General features: G+C 39.4%; 2 protein-coding genes across 8 annotated transcripts; one reads left to right on the forward strand and one right to left on the reverse strand.

Annotated features, from left to right (window-relative positions):
* Nucleotides 1–1,616: 1,616 nt before the first annotated feature.
* On the forward strand, nt 1,617–9,340 carry ube3a (ubiquitin protein ligase E3A). 2 transcript variants are annotated; one of them, XM_051377167.1, is made up of 11 exons: nt 1,617–1,889; nt 3,109–3,153; nt 3,358–3,647; nt 3,734–4,944; nt 5,048–5,192; nt 5,721–5,926; nt 6,809–6,973; nt 7,482–7,637; nt 7,718–7,791; nt 7,931–8,074; nt 8,260–9,340. In XM_051377167.1, coding segments are annotated over exons 2-11 (2,514 nt in total). In that variant the 5' UTR covers nt 1,617–1,889; nt 3,109–3,151; the 3' UTR covers nt 8,381–9,340. The 2 variants fall into 2 exon arrangements, with proteins under 2 accessions (XP_051233127.1, XP_051233128.1); XM_051377168.1 differs by having other exon boundaries at nt 3,548–3,647.
* A 935-nt stretch (nt 9,341–10,275) lies between these two features.
* On the reverse strand, nt 10,276–18,455 carry cnga3a (cyclic nucleotide gated channel subunit alpha 3a). 6 transcript variants are annotated; one of them, XM_051377604.1, is made up of 9 exons: nt 18,213–18,455; nt 15,811–15,926; nt 15,495–15,584; nt 14,691–14,864; nt 13,476–13,535; nt 12,726–12,926; nt 12,482–12,583; nt 12,294–12,400; nt 10,276–12,183 (listed from the first exon to the last, which is right to left on the reverse strand). In XM_051377604.1, the coding sequence occupies exons 2-9, from the start codon at nt 15,909–15,911 to the stop codon at nt 10,787–10,789; spliced, it is 2,232 nt and encodes a 743-aa protein (XP_051233564.1). In that variant the 5' UTR covers nt 15,912–15,926; nt 18,213–18,455; the 3' UTR covers nt 10,276–10,786. The 6 variants fall into 6 exon arrangements, with proteins under 6 accessions (XP_051233564.1, XP_051233565.1, XP_051233567.1 ...); XM_051377605.1 differs by having other exon boundaries at nt 14,691–14,819; nt 18,213–18,454; XM_051377607.1 differs by lacking the exon at nt 13,476–13,535.
* Between the last annotated feature and the right edge of the window lie 8,555 nt (nt 18,456–27,010).

Here is a 27,010-nt window from a genome sequence, read left to right on the forward strand (position 1 = left end):
CATGCGGATTAGATAATGCATAATTTACAAGGCTCTGTTGCAGAATGAGCTGGCAGGGGTTTGACTACCTGCTATATATTCCAGGTCTGATTTATGGTTTATGAATATGATTTAGAGATTGTGCTGTGTCTTAGCCTCCATCAACACAGCTACTGTAGCCCCATACGTGTGTCTCTGCAGAGATGTATAATTAAGGGAAGTTATGATACTAAATAACAAAAGGTATGAATGAACAGCTCTACTCACAGAGACTAATCTATAAGGTCTTTACTGTGTTTATGCTTAAGCCAAAATTAAGTCTGTGACATAATGACCCACTTTAATCACATATTTCCCAAAACTGGGATGAAAAATAGCCTCTGTGTATGAATTACTGCTACACATACACACATCCAATGGTGAAACATATCAACTAGAAGTATTACTCAGGTACTGTATTTTAGGTCAGTTTTGAGGTATAATAGTCTATTTGAGTATTTCTATTTTATGTGACTTTAAAATGTACCTCTACTGCATTTTATAAGGAAATATTGTATTTCATACATCACTACATTTATTTGGCAGCTACTACTTTGCAGATAAAGATTTTACAGTCTCATCTCATGAAATATGATGCATTGTTATAGATTAACCCAGCCCCGAGGGGAAAGGGGGAAGAGAAGAGAAGTGATGTAACATAAAGCAATGAAAGAATGGTTGAGATGAATAGCTAATTATCAACTTACTGTAACTATGTATCCATAATGTCCAATATTAATGCTTAAACGGTTAAATAGATAGCTAAAATTAACTGAGAGATGGTTGAAATTGTTAGCTGAAATGATTAGAAAGAAACATAAAAAACCTAAAGTAGTGGATCAAATACTGTAGATTGTTTTAATAAATAAACAGTGAAATAGTTTGCCTTTGAAAAAAGGAGAAAAGGATAAAAGTAGTTCAAATGAACGTGTTTAGAATATGATGGGTGGTGTTGATGAAGGGGTACTTTAGTCCATCAGACGGGGCTGTGGGGGTACATTAGAGAAAAAGGTTGGCTTTATAAAGTGAAATTAACTCAATCTCAGCTGATACAAAATAAAACTGCTACATCACAAAAAGCATCAGTGTTGACAGTCCAATAATATACGATAACAACAGGGCACATATTTCTACATAATTAGTACTTTTATCTACTTTTGATACTTAAAGTACATTTTGATGATGATAAATGCTGACACAGGACTCATTTGTAATCGTAGTTTATGTTTACATTGTGGTATTTATATCAAGATATTAAAAAACCATGCTGATCTTTGTTTATATTTTCTATTATATGAATTTCTCTTAATATAAGAAAACAAGTTCCATGTACACATAGTGTCTAATCCATCCACATAACGCATAGTGCTGTATAAACCGAGGTCAGTCCAATCTCAGCGGTTAACTAATGACCTGAAAATAAAGTGTATGAAAGATTAAACTGTGTGTATTGGTTTTTTTTAGGTAAACACTGTTTATTTTTATTTGTTTATGGTGTATTTCGGTGGCTTGTGGAGGTAGGAGGGGGAGAAGGAGGAGGGGGGAGGAGGAGGAGGGGGGAGGGGGGGCATGGTGTTTGACAGCCTCGCGCTGCATGCCGGGATATATCACGCTCTTGTTTACAAGATGGTAGAAAAGGATATTTTGCTCTGACTTAGGAACAAAAAGTGCCGCCATTCCTACCTTCCTCCCGGACCTGTGTCGCGTTCAGGCTCCGTGTGTTTGCAGTGAGCGGAGGAGTTTGAGTCGGAGTGGACGGAGTGTGGAGGAAGCAGCAGCTCTCACTCTGACACCACGGCTCTGTTTTTGCACTGTCACTGACAGACACACAGACACACAGACAGGACTGTATACCACTGTTGAAATCACAGGTTAGTACTGGAAGCTGGCCCACAGCCTCAGTGTAACGCTGTGTCGTGTTGTGTTCACTTCCCGAGCTGCTTTATCGATTAGCTGATCAGCTAGCTAGCAGCGGTTGAAGTCGTCAAACACAAACAGTGACAGCCGGTCAGAGACAGCTGCACAGTGTTTCTGCATGTGGCGGATTACTAACACGTGTAATTTAACTAGGTTTTAATACCAGGGTTCACGAACAAGACATTTCTATATCTCATTGTTTGTGTCGTGGAGGGAAAATACTATTTCTATTAATATTAATATTGTTTTTGACGTTTTACAGCCGCTTTCAATCTCTCTCTCTCTTTCTCTCTCTCTCTCCCCTTAATGAGACTCACAGTAGCTGCCTGCAGGTGACCTGCTGCCTCCACAGACACCGACATAAGGCTTTATTAACACACAGAAAGTGTATCTTGTTGAGTTACCATTATTAAATGCCTGTAGCCGTCACACAGCAGCGTCTCCAAATTAACAATGGGCCTTTTTACGCACGTGGCACAGCAGCGCTAACGTCATTCATTATTTATAAGAGGGTGCACTTATCAATTATAATCTGAACATAACCTCTTTACAGTATGGTGAAACTACAGCCACTCTATCTGTCTGCTAAATGAATAGATGTTACAGCCACGGGAAGGCGGTGATTGGACACACAATGTTTGTCACTACAATTACAAATAATATCCTAAAAGTTCTTTTATATGAGATCAGATGATGTTGCAGCTTGTAATGCATGAATTAATGTGATCTGACTGTCATAAATTAAAACCAGTTACATAATGCCCCGTTGTTGTCCAGACCTGCTGGAGATGTCTCATACAGACAGCTGCTTCAAAAGACCATACAGTTATATATCAAACACATGTTAATACTCTTCTGTTCTACTCATTTAAACGCAGAAGAGAGAAAGTTGGTTGCTCTCTTACACTGTTGACCCAAGGGTGACATGAACAGTTGTTACCACTGTAACTGAATGAGTGACCCCATCAAGTTTTGTTGCCTCGCTCCGTAGTTAAATGATTAAAGTAAATATGAATTAGATCAGATGATAATATAGCCTGACACACTATAGCATCAGATATCTGAATCAGTTGACTAACTGTGATTGAAAAGCAGCTGCCTCCTTTTGTTATTGGCTCTCTGTGCACAGTAGGATCAGTCAAACTTTACAGTATTGCTGAACTTTCCTTTCAGGACTGTAACTTGGGCCTGCAGGAGGATACCTGAATCCAGCCGAATGTAAGTCGCTCTGTCTGCACTCACTTCAACCAGTATCTAAACTAATATACATGCTGTCAGTTCCCATCTCTGTGTCATTGTGTCTTTATTTTAAATGTATTTCACATGTTTTATTATTTGCATTGCAAGAATGTGTTAATGCTTCTTTTTCCTAACCATGGATGACTCATCAGTCCTACTTCCTGTTTAAATATCCTAATGCAGGAACAGAGCGGCTGCTAAGCATCTAATTGAGCGCTACTTTCGGCAGTTAACTGAAGGCTGTGGAAATGGCGACTGCACGAATGAGTTTTGCGCATCATGTTGTGATTTTCAACCGTTGGATAACAATTCAGCGGCTGCCAAAGCGCTTGAGCTGTTTAAGATTAACGCCAAACTCTGCAATCCCTCAAAGAAAGAATCTGACGCCCCACACTCCAGCGCCAATGAAAACACTCATCTGGACAGTAAGATGAGCGATACGGACGTCTTTCCCCAGAAGGAGGACTTCTCAGGTACTGTAAAACTGACTCAGATTCTTGTGGACTTTGACTTTGAATCGGCTCAGTGTGTTAATTTTTCTTTTACTGTTTTGGTCCAGATGTTCATTACCTCACAGAGAACAGTGTATATAGGATCCTGAGTTTCTGCGAGGAGAAAGGGGACTACTCTGCACTAGTCCGCATTATCGGCAGGGTTTTCTCCAGCGCAGAGGTGCTGATGAAGAGCTTCAGGAAGGATGAACCCAACACTGCTGAAAACCATGACTCTTGTAAACCACCAGATGCCGACAAGCATGAGAAGCAGAGTGAGCAAACCTCAGAGAAGATGGGTGCTTCCTCTGCGGCTGCTTTACCAGACGAGGGTGTTAATGAAACGTTCGACCCTTGTGAAGTTACAGTGGACATCTGCGCCGTGAGGAGGGTCTACGACAGGCTGCTAACCATCGATCAGGCCGAGGCAGCTTTCGTAAACGCACTCATTTACCTTACTCCAAACATGGAACTTGACCTGGAATACCTTGATGTGTACGAAACAAACCCAGATTACCTGAATATCTTCATCATCGTGCTGGAGAACAGTAACCTCCACAGCCCAGAGTACCTTGAAGTGGCATTGCCGCAGTTCTGCAAGGCGATGAGCAAACTGCCGGTGACTGCTCTCGCCAGGCTGTCGAAGCTCTGGTCCACGTACGGTCTCCCACACATCCGCCGCATGATGGAGACCTTCCAGCAGCTCATCACTTTCACAGTCGTCAGCAATGAATATGATAGTGAAAATCTGGTAAATGATGACGAGACTGTGGTGGCTGCGACTCAGTGTTTAAAAGTTGCCTTCTACGCAAGTATCCAGGCTGGTGATGTGGATGTGGAGCACAATGAGGAGGACGAGGAAGACCCAGAGTCTGATGAGCTCACCCTGCATGAGCTGCTAGGTGAGGAGCGACTGTATATGAAGGGTCCCCGGGTCGATCCTCTGGAGAGAGAACTGGGTCTCAGGCCGATAGATAGCATAAAACCCCTCATCCCCTTTGAGGATTTTGTCAACGAGTCACTGAACGAAGTGGTGGAGATGGACAAGGATTTCACCTTCTTCAAAGTCAACGCCGAAACCAAGTTTTCTTTCCAGTCGTGCCCCTTCATCCTCAATGTCATCACCAAGAGCCAAGGACTGTACTACGACAACAGGATAAGGATGTACAGCGAGCGACGCCTCACGGCCCTCTACAGCATGGTCCAGGGCCAGCAGCCCAACCCCTATCTCAAGCTCAAAGTACGCAGAGATCACATCATCGACGACGCCCTCGTCAGAGTGAGTTACGGCGTGACGCGTAACTGTTGCATGTGGATGAGATGTCAAATTGAAGCTTAGTCCCGCAGTGTTTGTCAGTTAATTCAACTGCCCTGTGTTACAGCTGGAGATGATCTCCATGGAGAACCCGTCTGACCTGAAGAAGCAGCTGTTTGTTGAGTTTGAGGGGGAGCAAGGTGTAGACGAGGGCGGGGTTTCAAAGGAGTTCTTCCAATTGGTCTTGGAGGAAATTTTCAATCCCGACATAGGTGAGAAATTAAATCATTTTGACAGTGTTTACATTTGCTCCCCATGTGTCATTGAATATTGAATATGAAGCTACAGCCGGGAGACCTTAGCTTAACATTCTGGAAACACAAAAAAATAAAAAATCTGCCGACCTCTAAAGTTCACTAATTAACACGTTTTATCTTGTTTGTTTAATTCACACAAACATTGAAGTGTAAAATAGGCAGGATGTGGTTTTACGGGAGGTTATGTGCAGGTATATTTCTTGGCCAGGTACAACGCCTTCCTGGCCTCAACTTGTTGCCTGGCAACCTCACGGTAAAGAAGACAGGAAATGTTTTTGCACAGATTAAACCTGTGAGATAGAAAAGATAATAGTGAGCTTTAGAGGTACTTTTCTTACCTTTGGGAGCAAAGCTAGCTGTTCCCCCGTTTCCAGTCTTTGTGCTAAGCTAAGCTAATGAGTGTATTTCACAAAAACTATTCCTTTGAGTATTTAATTTTTGCTTCTGGCTTTTTCTCTCTTTCTTTTCTGACATTCTCAACAGGAATGTTCACCTACGACGACAACACCAAACTTTTTTGGTTTAATTCGTCCTCACTGGAGAATGAAGCGCAGTACACTCTCGTTGGACTCGTCCTCGGGCTCGCCATTTACAACAACTGTATCCTGGACGTACATTTCCCTATGGTTGTTTACAGGAAACTCATGGGCAAGAAAGGGGCCTTCTTGGACCTGTCGGACTCACATCCAGTACAGTAACTTTCTCCAAACTTAATTTACAGTCAAAGACAATACATCAGCTCTGTATTTCCAAACATTTAGAAAACGCCTTCTATTGTGTATGGTGTTGTAATGTTACTGGTAAGATCAAGAAAGCAGATTTAAGTGTTGCTGGAAAGAAACCACAAGCATAAAGCTAAATCTTTATTCACTCATTAACTTTTAGCATATAAAAAAAACTGTTGCACTGAATGACATTTTTGGAAATACACTTCTTTTCTTTTTTGCCGAGAGTTAGATGAGAAGATCAATACCACTCTCATCTGAAACTAAAGCCAGGTGACCGTTAGCTTTTAGCTTAGCATTAAGACTGGAACCAGGGGGTAAGAGCACGCTTGGCTCTTGTTGTCACGTAACGTTGCCAGGCAACCGTTGAAGATGAGGCCACCAAATACAGAACATAGCGGGTCGTCCACTAATCAGAAGGTTGGTGGTTCGATCCCCGGCTCCTCCTGCTGCATGTTGAAGTTTCATTGAGCAAGAGACTGAACCCCAAATTGCTCCCGATGCTATTTCATTGGTGTGTGTGAATGGGTGGGCTATATAAGTACAGTCCATTTCCCATTAACATAACCTCCCACACATCTACAACTTGCCATTCTTACTCTACCGTGTAAGTGAGGTTTACAGGTGCTGCTGAGTGGATTTAAATTTGTCTAACAGAGACAGGCTAGCTGTTACCGGTCTGTATGGTAAGCTAAGCTTACTGTCATCTAGCTGTACCTTCACGTTTAAAGGACAGATGAGATGAGATGGCAGTGATCTTCTGAACAAACTCTTGACAAGAAAGCAAATAAGCATATTCTGAGAGCATTTTTTTAACAACAGACGTTTCTTCTTTTCTTGTTGCAGGCTTTGTACCAGAGTCTGAAGCAGTTGCTCGAGTATACCGGCAATGTAGAGAAAGACATGATGCTCACCTTCCAGATATCACACACAGACCTTTTTGGAAACCCGGTCTTATATGACTTAAAGGAACAGGGAGACCAGATGCCTGTTACTAAGGAGAACAGACAGGTAAAATGTCTGAAATGATTTTGTCTAGGCCACAAAACTGTTCTGTGTAAAGGATAGTTCGGTTAATTTATACAAGAGCTGAAGTAACTATCATGGTAGAAGAGAGAGTGATTTAAAGTCAGTACAGGGGTTCGATGTGAATTCCTCACCAAATTAAAAAGTAATTATACAATTGCTGTTGTAGATACTGTCTAGCTACAATATTATTAGAATCAATGAGGGACACATTTCTTGTTCCTTTTTTCTTTTATTTATACATTTCACAAGCTCAGCAACAGGAACTCGATGTATATGAAATGGCTGAAAATGATGCAATTCAGCCATTTCCTTGAGACATTCTTTCCTCTGTTGAAAGTGTATAGAAACAACACTTAAAATGCACAGAATACACTGACTCACTGTTGGTTGAAGGTTTACATTCACTTTACTGCTGTTATGGAAGATGGTAAATAATGAGCAGTTTATTTTCTGTATATTTAACAGGTGTTGTTGCTTTTTTTTTTGACAGGAGTTTGTGGACCTGTATACTGAGTACATACTGAACAAGAGCGTGGAGAGACAATTCAAAGCCTTCAAAAAAGGTTTCCTAATTGTCACAAATGAGTCCCCACTTAAATATTTGTTCAGACCTGAGGAAGTAGAGTTGCTTATCTGTGGAAGCAGGGTGAGGACAAACCTTAATTTATATTTTTGTTATTTTATTGCAGCCAGTGTTTTATGACTTACAGACTAATCTCTTCACAGAAACTTGACTTTGAAGCTCTTGAAAAGACAACAGAATACGATGGAGGTTATAGCAAAGACAGTCAAATCATCAAGTAAGTCAGAGTTTCCTTTTTTTCCCACATACACCAGCTAAGTCATAATCTAAAGACATATTTTTAGCTGCAAGACTTAGACTGATTTTAGCAGTCAGATCATCGTTGGTTAAAGTTGTCTGTTACTTTCTGCATACAGAGACTTCTGGGAAACGATTCACTCGTTTGGAGAGGAGCAGAAGAGGTTGTTTCTTCAGTTTACCACCGGCACAGACAGAGCACCTGTCGGCGGACTCGGAAAATTAAAAATGATCATCGCCAAGAATGGCTCCGACACAGACAGGTACAGAAGAGTCACCCTTTGGGGTTTTTCTATCATCAAACATACTGTTTTTTTTTTTTTCATTGTGTCATTCAAAACAGTCTGTTGATGCCCAAACCCACACGATAAGCTTCTCTCAGCTCACATTTATCCCATTTTTGCTGTCAGGCCCAGCAGTACTCTTACTTTCTCATCCTTTCTTTCAGGCTACCAACCTCTCACACCTGCTTTAATGCACTGCTGCTCCCAGAATACTCCTCTAAGGAAAAACTGAAAGAAAGACTCCTCAAGGCCATCACTTATGCCAAAGGATTTGGGATGCTGTGACAGGTCCACAAAGAAGCTTTTGTGACTGCATTTTAATAAATAAAAAAAAGGGAGTATCACAAAAATACAGAGCTAAATGACATGAAACAAAGTGCTGCAATAACCCTGTGCCTAACCAGCCCTTACCATTCATACTCCACTGTCGGCCTTTCACTCTGAGGCTGAACTTCCATTGAGTTAGTTTCATATACAGTAGATTAGGTTTCCCAAAGAGTTTAACACGACACTTAAATAATTTATTTTTTCTTGTGTGTTTTGTTTCTGTGCAACCATGAACAATATTTCATTTGTGAAACTGTGAAAGTGCACTTATACACAGGTTTTTATTAAATGACAGCACATAGACTCTGTTTAAATTCTCATGTTTTTCAGTTCCTCATGGTGTAGCAGTATTCAGTCTTCAGGCTCTCTTCCCACAACTGAGTGGACTGAGCATAATGGTGCTCCTTGGTTATGATTGTCATTGTAGTATATTGAGGTGAAGCCTTTCATAAAACTGCTAATCCAAATAGCCTCTCTGAAAAGCTTATATTTGAACAATTTCCTGTCGGCGTGAGAGCAAACTCACCACTAACCTAGAGGTTATTTTAAAGTATTTCTGTGCTGTGCCTGTTATATTACATAGAACATGAATACTGTGTGTTGTGAGACAGTGAACCTGACCAGATAGTGTGGTTTCAATAGCTTGCAAGGTTTTAAAATGTAGTTACTGACTGGTCAGTTTAGACTTTCACATCCTGAAAGAAGTGTTTCTCTCCCCTTGGTTTGTTTGCTATTAAGTGTTCCTGATTGCACAGTTGTAAGTGCAGTTGCCAAATGTGCAATGCCTATATAAGGAAAAGAGTCACATGAAATGTTTTATTTGGCCAAATATCTCAGGTACATAAGGAATGTGCAAATAATGTGAAACTCTTACGTAAAGCAACTATTATGCAAAGTAAATAAAGGTTAAAAAAAGTATTGACATTGTCTTTAATATGAACTGAAGGAATTTCTTCTAACAATATACGACTGCAGTTTCTCTCTCTCTATACGTAGCTTTATAGCATCTTTCAGCTCATGGTTTTGCAATTTTACTGTTTTGTTTAGTCTCGTTCTTATGGCGTAGTTTTTGGCCACAGCAGTCAACTGTTTACAGTAAAAAGCTCTAAAAATCAACTGTAAACTATCTGCTCAGCACTGATCTTTGGACAGACAAAGTTAGCAAGCAGCTCATCAACATAGAGGAGCATTAACATGTAGAAGCTAAACATGCATATTTTTCAAAGAGGTTGATTAAGAGCAAAAACAGAGCCAAAAGGAGAGTAAATATTGGTTTTACTTTAACTGGCTGTCCAGTAACATGACTCCAAGTAAGTGCTTATGTTTCTCCACATCTCCCAGATGTGTAATTAAGAAACTGCCAACAAGTTCGCCTCATTACCTTAAAAACACGTCAGTGTTATCATCTTATTTCTTCTGCCTTCAAGTGGCCAACAAATGCACATTTAAAGGGCCTGAAAACGAGTTTTCTCTATCATGTTCTTACTACCACTAATGAGATCCTACATTACCACAAAACAGTGGAGGTCAGATCGAAAAAGGTAGTTGCACGAATAGAGATTAATCAGCATTGTAGGTTTGATCAATCAAATCTAATCAAACCATACCCACACAGGTTGGATGAAGCAGATTAATTCGTTTCTGAGTGTTAAACTCTTTGTGTTTTAACTGATAATTGCTTTTATAGTAATTAATATTTAAACCATAGAGAAATACTTTAGATTTGAAGCCAGGTTCAGGGGCTTTAAAGTCAGTAAAGACAGTTTAATGAGACTGAGAAACAATCCAAAACGATGTATTATACTGTAATAGTCACACTCTTTTCTACAAAATGACTCTCTAGACACACAGTATATGTTATATGAACATTTTAATGTTTATTTACATATAACATTGCAATTTAACAACTGATGTATGCTGATAGTAACTTATAAACAGAACTGCATTTGGGTTTATTTTGTACATTCACATATCGTATCAAATGAATATTGCAGTTGCATTATTACGTATGAATTGTACTTCATACTTTACAGATCAATATATTTTCTGGGGAAAAAATTTCAATATCAGGAAAAAAAAACATTCCTCATTATTCTAAGGCTATGAAAAGCCATTTGTTTGCATACACGAGTGCTTCTGACCAACATGCTCAAGCAGTTCCATGACCACGAAATTGGTTGTCAATCATAGCATACACCCAAAAATATTCCTTTGCTGCATACACTGTACACAATTTGACACATTATGATCATAATAAACACAGATGTATAAATAGATATAAACATGGACCTTAAAAAGTGTCACTCTACCATTTACTGAAAAATCCCTTCATTTCCTGTAAAGTCCTCCGGTACGTGTCTCAGATTACTGCACTTTTTTGTCTTTGTCGGCCACCACTTCTGCCAGGTCCTCCGGTCGAATGGATTTCACTTTGGCCTCCATCTCAGTGACCCTCTGCTTCATTCTTGTCTGGCTGGAGGTTAACTGAGCCATCAGCTGAGCGAATTTGGTCTGCATGACGTCCAGGTTGCTCTGCAGTTGGACAATCTTCTCCTCCAGGTCTTTGGGGTCGGCGCCAGCGTTGGCTACCGCCTCATCAATCAGGTTGTCTTTCATCAGAATGGCTTTCCCCTTCTCCTCCAGAGCTTTTTTAGCATCTGGATACTCAGTGAGAGCTTCCATCAAGTCGTCCTTGGACAGGGCAAAGAGATCAGAGTAGCCTACGCTTCTGATGTTGGCTGTTCTCCTGTTGCCTGCTTTACTACCCTTGATACCCAAGATGCTGATTTCCCCAAAGTATGCGCCATCGCTGAGCACTACAAACTGAGTGACCCCATCATCAGCAACCACAGCTAGCTTCCCCTCCTTGATGATGTACATCTCCCTACCAATATCCCCCTTCTTACAGATGTAATCTCCAGGACTGAACACTTGTGGCTGCAGCTTGAGCACCAATTCAATCAGCAGACCGGCTTCACAATCTTGGAAGATACGCACTTTTTTCAGCGTATCCAAATGGACGTTGATGGCAATCTCAGCCTTTAGCTTGTCTGGGAGGTTCTTCAAAACTTCCTTCTCATCGCAGGTTTTCTTTTCGGTCCACAAGTAGTCAAACCACTTGATGACCCTGGCCTCCAGGTCTTTGGTGACCTTTCGGAACTGCATGTACTGCTTGATGGAGTCGATCTTCGCCTGGAAATCAGCTCGAGAGGCGTTCATGTTGGAGATCATGGCACCAACGTTACCGACGATACTAGCGAAGATCAGCACACCAGTGAGGAAGTCAGAAATGACAAAGAGGTATTCAACATCCCTAACTGGTGGAGGCGTCTCTCCAATAGTGGTGAGGGTCAGTGTGGACCAATACAGGGAGTAGATGTACTTTCTGGCCAAGCGGCCGTGCTCAGGGTGGCTGATATTGGGATATACCCACGTGTCAGATCCAAAACCTATGGTTTTCGATATGGCAAAGAACATACAAGCATTCCAGTGGATAATAATGAGGATATAAAGTACGAGATTGCTAATACGAAACATGTTTGGAAAGCTGGTTCTGGTTTCAGTCCGCTCAAAGAACTCGAAAAGCCTAGAGATTTTGCAAAGACGGTTGAATCTGAATTCTGGGTTGTTATATCCAAATTTCAGAAACAGAAGATCAGTGGGTATCATTGAGATCATATCGTATTTGAACTGAGATGTTGTTCTGTATTTACTTCTCAGTTTCTTGGCATCTTTTACCAGCAGGCCTTGTTCCAGGTAACCTAAGGGGACAAACAGAAAAACTAAATTAGGAGTCAAATCCAAAACTACAATGGACACAAATTGGTTTACATATTTAAATTCTGTATTGAAACATGTGAAAGTATCCAACCTGTTCTTGATCTGACAAATGTGTCTCCTAAGTAGACTAAGTCTGAGGTGTAGTCCAAGACTATCCAGAGGTTTGTATACGAGTCCTGGAGTTCGTTAAAACAGGCTCTAGAAGACAAGGAGAATGCATTTGCAAAAATATTTTGGGAACGCGGAGTGAAGTTTTAACGGATGATAAATGGACAATACCTTGTCACAATCATTATCAGGTTATAAAATACTGGGCCTGCGATGACGGTCAGCCATTTGTAGTACTGGTCTGCAGCAGGATCCATAATCCAGATTTCTTTCCTAAAAACAACTCAACATTACTTGATGTTGTCACAAGATTTTTATTTTTTTTATTTTTTTTACATACAGTAAGAATGAAAAAGACGTCTGTTTATTGTAATAAAATGTCCTAGTCCCAATATGTATCTGATTGTATACTTACGGTGGCTCCTCTTTCTTTTTATCATCTTTTTTATCATCCTTCTTATCATCTTTCTTCTCGTCTTTCTTCTCATCCTTTTTCTCATCTTTCTTCTCATCCTTCTTTTCCTCTTCCTTCTTGTCCCCGTCTTTCTTCTCGTCTTTTTTCTCCTCCTCCTTTTTCTCATCTTTTTTAATCTCCTCTTTTTTCTCCTCTTTTTTGCTACGGACCACAAGTTTAGTTTTTTTATATTTGTGAAAAAGGGTGGAGGATATCTAAGCGGGACTGTCAGCGGGCTACAGGACTACAGAAGGAGGTCGTCTAGAGTTTGGGATTCAAGGCTTTGTTGAAAGAGCTGGTGCAGGTCATATATTTGTCCAGCAGATGGCAACGTAACACAGGTACGTTTCCATGTCTTCTTTCACTTCAAAACCACTATGAGCTAACAATCAGAATATGCCTGTACATTTTATATCTAAATATTGGCCAAAGGTAAAATCAGTTCAATCCACATCACAACTTGCAACAAAAGAAAATCCCTCAAGCAAGCAAAGGAACAAAGGTTTTATCTGTCTAATACAGGAGGAGACAGGAATGGAGAATTGGAAGACATGTTGTCTAAAGGACTATAGCTATGCTATTTACCGCAAAATATACCACATTAGCTACATGATACACCAGATGCTATGAATGTCCAGCATGATCCGTGACTCATTTTTCTATTCTACTTCTATTTTGATTCTATTTTTTGACAGATTTGCACACACTTACTCGTCTGTGTTGTTGCAGTTATTCATGTTGTAAGTAGCTAGCGGCCACTTACTGGCAAGACTTTGGAAAGAAATAAAGGACAAGTTTTTTGGACAGTGAACCCTCACAGTGTCAGACATTAAAGCACTGAAATGACACATACATTTTTCATTTATCTCTTGTTACATGCTAATGTCAAAAATCTATTTCACCTTGACCTATGGCGTGTTTACATAAATGTATCCAATCAAATGTGATTTAGGGTGTCGAGCTTACACCGTCCATCGTATAAAACCACACTTAATGGTTAACAAGTGGTTAGCTAGCAGAGAAATATAATAGCGTTAGGTATTAGAGTTGGTAGTTTTAATTAGTTTTCATTTTCATTTATGTTTTCAGTTCAGTTTTGTTTCAGTTAGTTTCCAGAAAGGGTTTGCTCGTTTATCTTTCGTTTTCACTGTGTCCTAACATGAGACAGATAATCTGTGAAAAGATCAGGTCCTTCTAGTGTTCCTAATGGCATTTCCAAGAATCCGCCAGACCTAAATGAAAACAACCAATTAGAGCAGAGAAAGATATAAAGACGCGTTGGGTTGGAAGCTTTGAGATAGCTGATTGTTGTATCTCATGCCCTGGCTCTACTTCAGCTTTAAGTTTTATATAAGTGTCAGTGTCAGTTTTAGTTTTTTATTATAATATGGGAGGTATCTGTCAGAATAAGTGTTACAATACAAACACACTGACTCACAGTCAAGTAGACCCTCCAGTCTCAATAAACATATGCACCAATGCCTCCTCATGCTTGTTGTGTTGACATATTGTTAGTTTTTAGTTCATAGTAGGAGGTATGTGCATTTGCTGTGGTTGAAGTCTTTATTCGTTTCACTTTTATTCACCTCCTGATCTAACAATGGCAGGTGAGCGTCAACAGTCTTGTTCAGCTCCATATCTCTTCACAGTTCTGTACCGTGCTTTGAAGCGATCCAGTCACATGTGAAGGAGTCGATTCAAATCCTTTTTGTAACCAAACCTAATCCACATATTCTGTCTCACTTGGAATCATTTCATCATTCAGCTCAGTTTGACTCATCAGAGCTTTGAGGAACTGACACTCATGTGATTAATTGTACTGTCCGGTGGGTTTGTTTGTCATTTCAAACAGAGAGATCACTGTCAGTGTGAGTCCAGAAAAATAAACTGTGCACCGGCAACGCTGCCACACAGTCTAGTACTTACTTTCTCTTACGGATTGTGTCGTTGTAGCCCACAGACTGGGCATTGCTCTCTCGACTGGAGATGTCTTTGAGCTCAGGGCCTCTGAAGCGCTCAAGGAAAGAGTCATGTCTCTCCACTTCAGGGTTCACTCTGTGAGACGCCCAGTTCCACAGCATGAAGAAGAAGTAAGAGAGCCTAGAAGGTTAGCGGGAGGGAAAACGGAACAAAGTGACAGCCGTCTAGTCTAGGAACAGACTATTATAGAGATATACTATCTCACAGAATATGTACCAGTGGTGGAGAGCGTATTCAGACCTGTATTATGTAAATCAATGTATATATTTGTCAATATGATGCATCAAGGTGTAAGCAACATTCAAGGAGTACAATGAGTTTAGTCCAATGGTTCTCAACCTAAGGGTCAGGCTGCTTCAAAGGTAGATTGTGAGATGATTAATGGGAGTGGACAGAAATATTTCTGGATTTTTATTTATTTTTTTGTCTTCAGACTTTTTTGTGAAATATTGGACATTTGACCAGTTTGAGCCTCAGACAGTAATTTAAATGCAACCAGCTCATCACATGTTTGTATGTCTTTATATCTTAAATGTAACTAGTAACTAGCTGTCAAATGAATGCCAGTGGAGAAAAATAGTGCTAAATTTTGCTGTATAATATAGGGGAGTATAAAGTAGAATTAAATGGTAACACTCAAGTATGTCAAAATTGTACTTAAATACACTACTTGAGTAAATGTACTTTCCACCATTGGTTAAATACTGACTAAGAACTAAGACTAAGCAAAGTATTACTATTGAAGTTTACCTGGCCATTGCCCCAGCACCTGTAAAGGAGTCTCTGTGGGACTCCGAAGACAGCGCTCCCTCGGCGTTGTCTTCACAAAGGGAGTGAGCCCTGGAAGAAAAATTACAGTGACATGCTCAAGATCATGCCATACAAATGGTACCAGGTGACTTACAGGTACAGAAGGTACCAAAAATGTGTCCACAGTTGTTGGAACAGTTAAAGCATTTAGGCAACAATGCAAAAAAACACTGGTGTGGTAGAGAAGTAGTCAACAATTCCCCAAAAAAGTAGTACACATAATTTAAATCTTAAGAATTTCATGCCGATATCAGACCTGCTGTCTCCATTTTCAATGACAGCCAGCTCCTCATCATGTGTGTTGGTGGATAACTGCTGCGTGGCTAAAATGGACTTTTCACTGCAGACTTTTGCCATGTTGTCTCTGCTGGCCTGGAGCACACAAATACAGAAAAAAACACACTTTATGGCTGTAACGTTACAGCGAATACATCAGATTGTACAAACCATCATACAGCAAAATCCAGTAATTTCCCTTATGAGAGCAGTGTTGTTGATGTGTTTACTGAACACCACTTTTGACTGTCTGTCTGAGAGTAGTGCCTAAAAATACATCCTCATTATGTCCTTAACACTAAACAGGATCAGTGCTCTCTCTCTGAACGATCAGCTGGTTTTTTAAAATAACTAAGCTATGGCTTACAGGTAGACTGTAGTTTCTATGTTCGGTCGTGCATACACCAAGTTAAGTCTATTAGGGCACCACTTAAAGAACAGGTACAACTGGGCGTGGCTAGAGCCGAAGGGTCTATCCTAGGTTTCTGCCTTTTAACAGGTAGGTTTTCCTTGCCCTTGTTGCCAAGTGCTTGCTCATGGTGGTACTGTTGGGTCTCTGTAAATAATCTTATAAGGAGTTTGGTCTAGACCTGCTCTATTTGAAAAGCACTTTGGAAACCTTGTGTTTGTTAAAATCGTGCTATATAAATAAAGTGGATTGGATTGGATTGGCTGAGGGCACTGATTCTCTTCAGTTCTCGGTAAAGACGGTAGAAGCAGCCAGGTCAACCATATGCTCCTGTCTCCAGGAATTCAAAGCCAGGAAAACAATTCTAAAAATATAATGTGCAAAATTAGTCGGGGAGTGTTTTTTTACTTGTAAATAATGACTCACTGATCTCTGGGGAACACCAATGGTTGTAACACGTGCACTCATGTAGATTAGTGCTAATACCAGGGAGTTAACCAACCCCCACTGAATTAAATCACACTGACAATCACCAAGAAGCCAAGGCTTGAAGGGTGACAAAAGGTGAAGCCAATGGTGTGTCTGTACACTAAATATGAGTTACATAATCATCTCTGAGCCCTGCAGTAGTTTTCTTGAAAGAATGCATATTTGCAATAAGCTGAAATCAGTGCGATTGTTTGATTTATGTCTGTTTTTTTATGTTTCATCTGCATTCTCTTGCTTTCTAACATGACAACCACGGCCATTAATCCGTCACAGACTAGAGGATGATGGTGCAATTGTTCCAAAACATATTGAAATGCATAACACTTCCTTACTTTGTGATGAATATATATCTGCCATTTGAATGTTATTTTGAATCATGCTCAAATAAATTTTAAAATCCTATTAGCATTCTAGTGAACATGAGCAATATGACACAGCGTTTTTTTTCACAGATGGAATTTGAACATACAAATACAAGTTAAGAAAATACACAATACGTAGTCTCTGTATCCATGTCTTTATGTCCAGTAACTCTCTAAAAGAACTGAATTCACTGAGGCTCAAAAACCTGAGCCTGACTCATATCTGATATTTGAATATGAGGACGACACTTGCAAGTAGTGTCTGAGTTATCTGATTCAGCGATGTTGTAATTGTTGTTGTGTGTAATGAAGGACTCTTTAACATCAGGCCCAGTGTTTAAAAGATTGTTTTTGTTGCTGGAGATTAGTTTCTGTGCTGCACCAAAGACTCACTTAAGAGGCTTGAGACTTGTGGTAAGGTTGTGTGTTCATCAGGACTCCCCTATACCTGATATACTTTTTTATTCACCCCCAAAGAACTTATTATCATTATCCTCAATAATCATGCTTTTAAAGATGCTTTTCTTTTTTGCTGGTTTCTTCACAATCTCCAACAAAAACACATATCTTAAATAAGCTGTTAGGTCTGCACTGTTTAACTTATACACTAATGATTCAAATTACATTCAAATATCTTGTTCTGCTTTAGTATGTGCCTCCATGTATCAATCTATGTGATACTGATACGTGCTGTATCAAGTGCTGTTTCTGTTGTCTACAGTTTATGTTTGCTATAAATCCACTTATTTTTCTATTCTTTATTATTATTATTATTATTATTATTATTATTATTATTATTATTATTATCATTATTATTATTGTATTTATTCATTTATTTATTTTACATTTTTAGAATATAAAAGCCTTGACTTGCTTTAATTTGAATTATTTGATCATCTTCGACAGCGAACCTGTTGCTGCGACAGATGCAGAACACCTGAGAGTTCACAGATTATGCAGATTCCTTTTATAAAATGAGCCACAGCTATCCCAAATCAATACAATAATATTCTAGTAAAGTTTTTGTGAAAATACCGGAAATCCTGATAACCTCCTCAACTATTTTCTTTATCTAAAGAACTGTTTCATTCCCTGTAGCCACAGCGGACGCAGTCAGCTCACCTGTTTGAAGCCTTTTCACACTGAGTTTTTTAAGCCGACCAAACCAGCAGTTCCCCTCTGATTGCTTCCGTATAATCCCATCTTCAAAACTGAAATCAAATATATTTCTCCAGCCGAATATTTCCGATCCCTTTCGTCCGACCGCAGCGTCAGCACAAACATCGATGCCGGCTGTCCATATTTGGTAGCAGGAGCTCTGCTGGATGAGCACAGAGAGTACAGAGCTCACAGGTCTCAGATCAGACAAGGGGAGGAGACCTGTGCATCACTGGACCTGCCATCCACAACTCACAGCACTGACACAACAGGACAGTGAACATATAACGCATTTTAAAACTACAACCAGATATCACAGACACCAAGTATTATATGAATGCTGGTGTTATTTCATCAAGGGAAACTATAGTACAGATGCAGAGGGAACAGTAGTGTGTGATGTGTGTACAGTTTAAACCTACAGTGTATCAACCAGTGGTGGAATGTAACTAATCACATCTACTTGAGTATTTTCATTTTATGCTACTTTATACTTCTACTCTGCTATGACAGATGAAGTATGCAGATCCTTTAGACTTAAATACCCCCTCCAGACATGTTTTAGCATACATTGCTCTACTTTGAATAAACATTTGTATCTGATATGTTCTTTTCACAAAAAAAAAGTTTAGTTACAGTTTCAAAGTTGAGTAAAGTGAACACACTATTACTGCAGCAGTGTATTGAGTGGGATATGAACAGGCCCACAATGGATTTCAATTAGGCTGACATTTCTATCGAGCCTCAGTACAATATCCCCACTGCTGCCCTCTATTTATCCACAAAATATTGGTAATACAGTTTTTATTCAGCAAAATAAGTTTCATTTCAACATTAAAATCCTTAAAAAGGCATCCATGTCATTAAAAATTACAATCAAAATGCAAATGTTGTTCATTTCTAAAGTTTTCCTGCTGGACAGAAGATGTCTCCATACTTCACTGTAAAGTCCATTCTCAGTGGATGTGCACTGGTGGCTTCAAGTTTCTACGTCACACTGTACGAGTTGCATACTGGACCAGGATGGAGTTGGACAGAGCACAAAGAAATTTTCCACTTTCAGCAGATAAATGTGAAAACATCCTTTTAACGTCAAACTCTGCACATACATCAGTCAAACATCACACTGTAAGAACAAGAAGAAACTCAGATTTTTGAGTGGAGGGGACTTTAATAAAATTACAAGTAGATAAATATACAAATATGTAGCTGATGATTACAGGAAGTCTTTTTGATGACTTCTCTAACATCACTTTAATTACTGGTACGCCAAGAATGTACTTTTTTGTTTGTAAGTATAAGATTTATGAGAAAAGACTATTTATCCACACACAAAATAGCTTCTGAATGGGCCGCGTGAAAGGTCATATTATCTGGAAGAGTATCACTTGATGAACAATAGTTTGGGTGATTAGAGCCGACTGAGAGAAGCCTCCTACATCATAATGTTTCTCCTGTCAGCACACCAGCTCAGCGCCACAGTGTCACCTGGAGCCATAAGGTTAAAAGAGAAATCCCTTGGCAATATACGGCGCTGCACCACTAATCCCAGCTTAGACTTGAGTACCTATTTCAGCCACATAATGCCCCCTCATGGATGTGGTCACTTAAAGATATGTCACTTTTGTATAACATTTTCGGTTTTGTGTCCATATCGCAGTCAAATGATGAACACCCAGACTGCTCTAAGTTATCTGTGGTCACCGCTTTGGCATATTTTCTCTGACTGTCTTTGTATCCACTCAGATATTTCTAAAAATTGTTTATAAAAATCATCCCTTTTATTCAGATATGAACAATGCTTCTACTACTACTGCAGATCCTGATCGGGGTTTGTGGGTTTATGTGTGCGGCTGTGGTCATCTCAAACTGAAGGGAATTAGCACTGTAATAGACTTTAGGATTGTCCTCACTGAGAGTGGGTTCAGGGCAATCCATTAATGCAAAACGGTGTACTAGATACACAGAAAAGGTGCTTATATATAGAGGGTCTGTAGACACTAACAGCCAGAAATAAAATTTCTTTAAGCTACTCGACATGTTGCGTCTGATTTAATATAATCCTATGTCAAGACTTTTGTAGCATTGTGTCCTTTTAAGTACCGGATCATTGTTCAAACCAACTGTTACAGACAATACATAAAATATGTGGACAGAAAACATGTAAAGCTATAGCCAGAATCCCTTAATTCACTTAGATGCTGCTGTGGTAAAATAAAAGCAATCAGTGGTAGACCAATCACTCTCCCCTTGTCCAAACCTCATTAGGTTTAGGACTGTCTCCAGGTGCATAGAGATCTATTGAAAGCCTCTTTACTCTGCCAGAAGGCACATGGTAATTATTGCATCCTAAACCCTTGCTTTTTCAGAGTGCAGCGTGACACAGTGCAACAATTGTCTACTGCATGCTGGCTTTTGTGTGCATTTCCAAGTCAATCAGACTGTGCAGCCCCTTCATTTATAACCCTCAGCCATTCAACAATGAGCTGAATCCAAACTAATGTGATGAGTGTCTAATCAGGCCTGATCGCCAGCTGGTAGCACACGCTCCTCTGTAGCTCGTGTACATGAAAAGAAGGAGAGGAGAAAAGTGACAGAAGATGCTCACCATAGAGTATGCTGTTGTAAAGTTGAATGGTGTGCTCTAAAATCTTCTCTCCCAATGTCACCACGCTAGATGTAGCACAAGGACTTTTTAACTGGTCATAAAACAGTCTCAATTTAAAACTGATGCCTCTATAAGCACACAAGACGATTAGCCCCAAGATTGGCTATTTCTATATAGTTATTCATAATGTCTGCTCACAGGTCCAATTCTGTCTGATTCCATGAGACAACGGGTAAAGCTTCTGGGGTCTAAATCAGAGAGCAGGAGAACAATACTGGCAAACAGCGGTGGAGGAGCCTGGCTGGGTTTGTGTGGAGAGGATTCATTTCCAAACCCACAGCAGAATTAGCCTGATAATCAGACTGAATTGCCATTTAAATTTCACTTCATTATTTAAATCACTGTTTAATAAGGCTATTTGAATTGCTGAAAGGACTCGATGTAGGCAGTGATTCAGAGATCTGGAGCCAAGAGTTTACAGCCATGTTAGCATCTTTGTGAGGCTGTACTTAGGCTTTACCCTTTTTACATTCTTAGTTTAGCATGTTAGCATGCATACATACAACATACATGCTAATTAGTACTAGTAGTAATTAGTAGTAGTTTTTGACTTGATAATGGAACTAGATTAAAAGATACGTTATTACAGTTAAACCTGAGGGGAACAAGTTCATGGCAATCCATTCAATTGTTGTCACTCAAAGCCAAGAAGTAAAGACCTCATGGTGGCGCAATCACCAGCAGGATTCATCTTCTGGGGACCATGAATACACTTTGTGGCTGTCAATCAAAGAAATAACGGAGATTTTTCAGTCTGGACCAAAGTATGGACCAGCAACAGACCAACATTGCCATCTAAAGAGCCATGGGGCTAGCATGGCTAACGTGTGTATTTTAATGTTCTTAACCGTAAGAACCAGGGGAAATGATATCCACCTTTCTGACATGTTAGCAGTTCACATCACAGTAAAGAAAACTGGTATAAGTGAAACCCTATAGGATTATTTATATTCTTTACTATTCCAAATGCTGAGTTGTACGGAGCCCCTAAAGGGACATGGGGGAAAAAAAAAAAAAGAAATGTTTCTAGTGCGCACTAGATACTATCTTGTGCGCACTAGATAGTATCTAGTGAGCACTAGATACTATCTTGTGTAGATACTACCTAGTACTACCTAGTGTGCACTAGATACATCAGTGTTGTGGCGAATCAACACATGGCTAATTTTAATATTCAAATGAATATTAAACTAATTTGTCTGTAACTAAAAAATAAATGTAAATTAATCTGTAACCTCTTTTGTTACAGTCCACATTTAAATGCCCTGTCCTGCAGCCGGACACTCATTTGTCCTCCTTTTGAGAAAATAACAAAAACAGTCCGCCTTTTGACACATTACCTTGTTAGTTTAATACTTATTGGCTTAAAATGTGTGTCAAAATAAGTAATTTCATTGGTTACATTTTCGTGTTGTGACCTATCAACACATGGCTAATTTTAATATTCACATGAGCCATGTGTTGATTGCCACAACACTCCATCCATATCTTGTGTGCACTAGAAACGGATCTAGTGCACAAGATAGTATCTAGTGCGCACTAGAAACGTTTCATTTTTATTTATTTTTTCCATGTCCCTTTAGGGGCTCCGTAGGAGTTGCAAATTAGAAACTAAAACAAAATAACTAAATGGCTCCACAAAACAACCACCAAATAATGAATAAATGTCAAATACAGATAATAGCAATGGCTGAAAAGGTGTAGGCTAAAGCCAGAGTCTATTATACCCAGCACAAAAACAGCCAACCAAAACATTAAAACTGCAAGTGGGGAAAACCAGCCACTCCAAGTATATGTGATCCACTGTTGATATAAAATAAATACAGATTATAGCTGTGTTTAAAAATACTTATGTATTTTCTGTAAGTTAAAAGGCATATTTCAGGATAGTCAGTAGTGAGACCCCAAGTGGAAACATCGTCTCAGTCTCTGGCTAATGTGTGTCCAGAGAGTAAACACATCACTGTACACTGTTGCTATGCAGATTGGTACGTGCTTTGAAATGCGTTGAGAGGGTGAATGGGAGTGACCATCTCTATATAGGTCTTTATATTAGTAATTCAGTTATTTCAAAGCTGAGTCAAAGTGCCAAAAAGTTCTTGTTAAATAGACTTACTTACCAAAGAAACCAACAACATGAAATCATATTTGTAATGAAAAAAGGATAAAACATACCATACATGCCTGTAATGTAACATTAGAGCACAAGCTACATAATAAGTAGGCCCTCAGATGTGTCTTGGCAGCCAATATCGGTTTAAGTGGCCGTGGCGCTGCTGCGAGTCCTCTTGTGCTGATGAGTTGTACCCTGTTCATCAGATGCTGGGGATGATAACTTGTACCTTGTCATTGTTTTATACTGAACAGAGAGGATGATTTATCCTCAGCCAAACACTTACACAGGGTTGCTATAACAACCTCAAGGAGAAATCTGTTGGCCTTAGACGTCAAACACAACATGCCAGAAATGAGGAAAACCTGAACTCTAGTCTACAGTCCCTACATGCATGAGAGTTTTTCATTGATTTGTTTGTTTCCTAATCCTCTGATTGTGCAGTGGTTTTACCTGTGCCACAATCAGCCACACTTGTGATGTTTGTTCCCACTTGCAATTAGTCGGCAGCACAAGCGTTTGTATGTTGGCTCTTTTCTTCACATTCACAATTCTCCCCTACAATCACATTCACATCACATGCTGCTTGACCCTTCGGTTGAGGATCCATTCAGATGTATCTGCAGCATGTGAAGAGGTTGAAGAACACAGCAAGAATGAACAGAGGGTCAAATCAGAGTGAGCTCGCAATGATGGGATGCAGAAATAGATAGGCAGGGCAATTTTGTGTGTATAGCACATTTCAACAACAAGACAAGGCTTTCCATAAAATGTGAAAGGCATCAAGACAAGATCTAAAAAAACATCAACATCAGTAAAAAGTGTTGGTTAGAAAATGTTTAATAGAGTTCAAGCTGACCTGCAGTTTTCTGGGAGATTGTTCCAGATATGTGGTGCATAAAAACCGAGAGCTGCTTCTACATGTTTAGTTAACTCTGACAGGAAGCAGACCTGTCGCAGACAACCTGAGAGGTCTTCATGGTTCATAACAAAGCAGAGGATCAGAAATGTATTTGGGCCCTAAACCACTCAGTGCTTTATAAACCAACAGCAGTATTTTTAAACCAGTGTGAAGACCACTTTTTTGGTCTTAGTGAGGACGCAATCCAATCTAGCATGTGCTGTAGATTTCATTATGTATTGGTATGGCAAGGTGCCTCATTTGAATGTTATAGGTGAGAAGTGGGAATAACCGGAGGGAATATACACACAGTGAATGTAGATATGTAAAGGGAAATAGTGAAGTATGCACAGGTATGTACCATGCAGTACATTAATGTAAGAAGTGAGTAAATGGGAAGATAGTGTGTCCATATGGGTGAAAAATCAAAGCAACACTTAACTAAAGATGGTAATGTCTTCAAAAGGTTGGTACAAATGTACAAATTAAAATCAGCTGTTGAAAACATGCAATGCTTTATAGTCATATTTACCACACAAGAAGAGCTCCCACAACTTACATTTTATCATATTCTCACTTTTATTAATAGATTCATATGTTTGGACAAGGAGCAAGCAAATTCAAATGCTTAACTGTTTTCTGGCAAAATGGTGATATCTAAGAAAAGGCTGTGGGGTTCATTTTAGTACATTTGTGCCCTCTGCAGGAAGCTTAAGGAATCACACTCAGCCCCCCAATGTGTCCTTAAAGGTGGTTTAATGATGGCTTTGACACAGTGACATTTTGACGTGTCATATGAGCAGGGGTGTAATAATGTAATTGTCATTTTGGTGAGCTAGTATTCATGCACCTGCCCCCGCAACTATGTAATGTAGTCATTCATTTATCATGTTTAGATATCGATATGACATATGATTTCAATGTTATTTCAAAAGCTAATATTACTTACAAAAGGAAATGATCAAAGCTGTTGATAATCTTTACATTTAACCACATTATAATGAGTTTAAGACTGTATTTGGCACCACTTTAATAAATCTAGTTTTACTTGTTGGTTGCTCACAGTTCTACCAATGGCGTGATCAGGCCTGACGTGATCTGCCACAATCTATTGTCTAACTTGTTTATACACCTCCCCAATAATGACAGGGTAGTAATTATAATTAACCTGTTCTGAAGAAACTCCCATACCAGAGCTTGTTCAGCTGTCACTGAAATATCAGACAACAGGTTTGATGTAAACAAACAGTATTTTGTTTGCTATCCAGCATGTTGCCTAAATATTCTAACCATCCCAACTGCTCATTGTGTTTATGAGTAAAGTTTGTCTCAGAGGTGACACGCAGCAATAAATCAGCTCCAAAATGTGTCTTGCTGCTGCTGATGCTTGCTTCACACAAACTTGAATGTGAACATTTATTACAACCCCTCTGGCAATGTACTCTGCTGTCAGGTACAATTCCCGTTCCTCCGCTCTCCCTGTGCTCCATCCATCAGGCCAGCACCTACAGGCTACAGCAACAAACACGTACATTAGAAGAGTGAGTTCATTCAGTAGACAGCAGATCTCTACCAGGTGTGTCAGAGGCATGTGGTTGGGGAACAGGGAGTGCAGGGATGTCCACGTGTATGCATGAGTGCAGTGGAATGAAGGGGCGACAATTTGCAGGTTACATGAGTGAGTGAAACACAAGGTGAAACCAAAGTAGAGCTGTATGGAGACAAATTCACTCAAAGTGAATCCGCCAACACTAACATACAATCCTCAAGCTATGGAACCAGGGAAAAATGTATTGTTGGGCCCCTATTAACCCCACTATATGCAGACAGTTTCATTATTCCTCCGGGCAAACCCACCTGTGTTCTGGAACTGAAATTATAAGTTTATTAATCAAATAGTTGATTGACAGAAAATGTATTGATTGATAATTTATTTAATCGTGTAAGTCATTTTTAAGATGATAATATTTGCAAGACTCGCTCTTTTTCTATGATAGCAAACTTAGTGTCTCTGTTTTTGACTGTTGGTCTATTTGAATAATTATGCAAGAGTTATTTGAATATGTTAACTTTGGTTTCAGACAATAATGATGGGTGTTTTCCACTGCTCTCTGACACTCTATTCACTAAACAATCAACAATGACGGCTAAATTGTCAGATGTACACATAATAAAAACAGTTGTAGTTTGCAGCCTTGCAGTACTGTGGATGGAATAATACTGCCCCGCCCTGCGGGTTTTCTGAGTGGCAATTACTTGACACACACAGAAAAACTGGAAGCAGTTTGATAAAACACAACTTAATAAATAAGCAAAACATAAACCAAAACAATAGACCTTCTTTACAGCAGACATTTTGACATGAAATAGCAGGGTAAACAAAGATGTTACCAGTGATACAAATGGAACAGCTAATTTGCAATTAATCAAATTAGACCCAAATGACATGGAATAAACTGGGGCTTTCAAGTCCCCTGGAGACCCTGGGCAGCTGCTCGCCAGAACTAGCTTGAAAAAAAGGAACTTGAATCATTGTGATTTTCATTTCTGAAACAGACCTGAAAAAACATGAAGAAAAGCCTACATTTAATTATAAAATAATAACATTTGTATTTGCAGAAACATTAGGATTTACAAGACATACAATTTGCCACAACAAAAAGTATTATAGTGACATGTTAATGACTAATGACTGAACTGCGGTGGATAGAGAGTATAGCAACATGATTTTTAATATGTGATCAGTGACAGGGCAATTACTGTAGCAAGGCTCAACATTAGACAGGAATAACTCTTGATCCTCCTCTGTCTTAAACATATTGACAGTGTTGTTCTGATAATGGGAAGAGGTGTGGCACCCAGCAGAAAACAACCTTTGTCACTCTTGTAATTATCAAACAAGTAATAAGTTTGTGTTATCTCAGCATGTGCTCTTTAGTGATTTGATATGATGGTAGTAGATGTCAGAACATAGTCCTTTAAGTCTAAATAAAGGTGGCAAAATATCATTCGCTGTCGATATTAATAAAAAATTATAAATCAGACATCAAAGGGGTTTTGGTTCACCACACAATCAACCA

The sequence above is a fragment of the Dicentrarchus labrax genome, unplaced genomic scaffold (genome assembly GCF_905237075.1).
Source record: "Dicentrarchus labrax unplaced genomic scaffold, dlabrax2021, whole genome shotgun sequence".
NCBI classification, from domain to species: Eukaryota; Metazoa; Chordata; class Actinopteri; family Moronidae; genus Dicentrarchus; species Dicentrarchus labrax.

Excerpts from the sequence above, each read along its gene's own strand:
- ube3a (XM_051377167.1), top strand. Across the intron at positions 6,974-7,481 it reads TTACTAAGGAGAACAGACAG|GAGTTTGTGGACCTGTATAC; the intron begins GTAAAATGTCTG and ends TTTTTTTGACAG. Across the intron at positions 7,638-7,717 it reads TGCTTATCTGTGGAAGCAGG|AAACTTGACTTTGAAGCTCT; the intron begins GTGAGGACAAAC and ends ATCTCTTCACAG.
- cnga3a (XM_051377604.1), bottom strand. The coding sequence starts at position 15,911 with ATGGCAAAAGTCTGCAGTGAAAAGTCCATTTTAGCCACGCAGCAGTTA. Across the intron at positions 13,536-14,690 it reads GACACAATCCGTAAGAGAAA|TCTTGCCAGTAAGTGGCCGC; the intron begins GTAAGTACTAGA and ends TTCTTTCCAAAG. Across the intron at positions 12,184-12,293 it reads ATTTGTCAGATCAAGAACAG|GTTACCTGGAACAAGGCCTG; the intron begins GTTGGATACTTT and ends TTGTCCCCTTAG.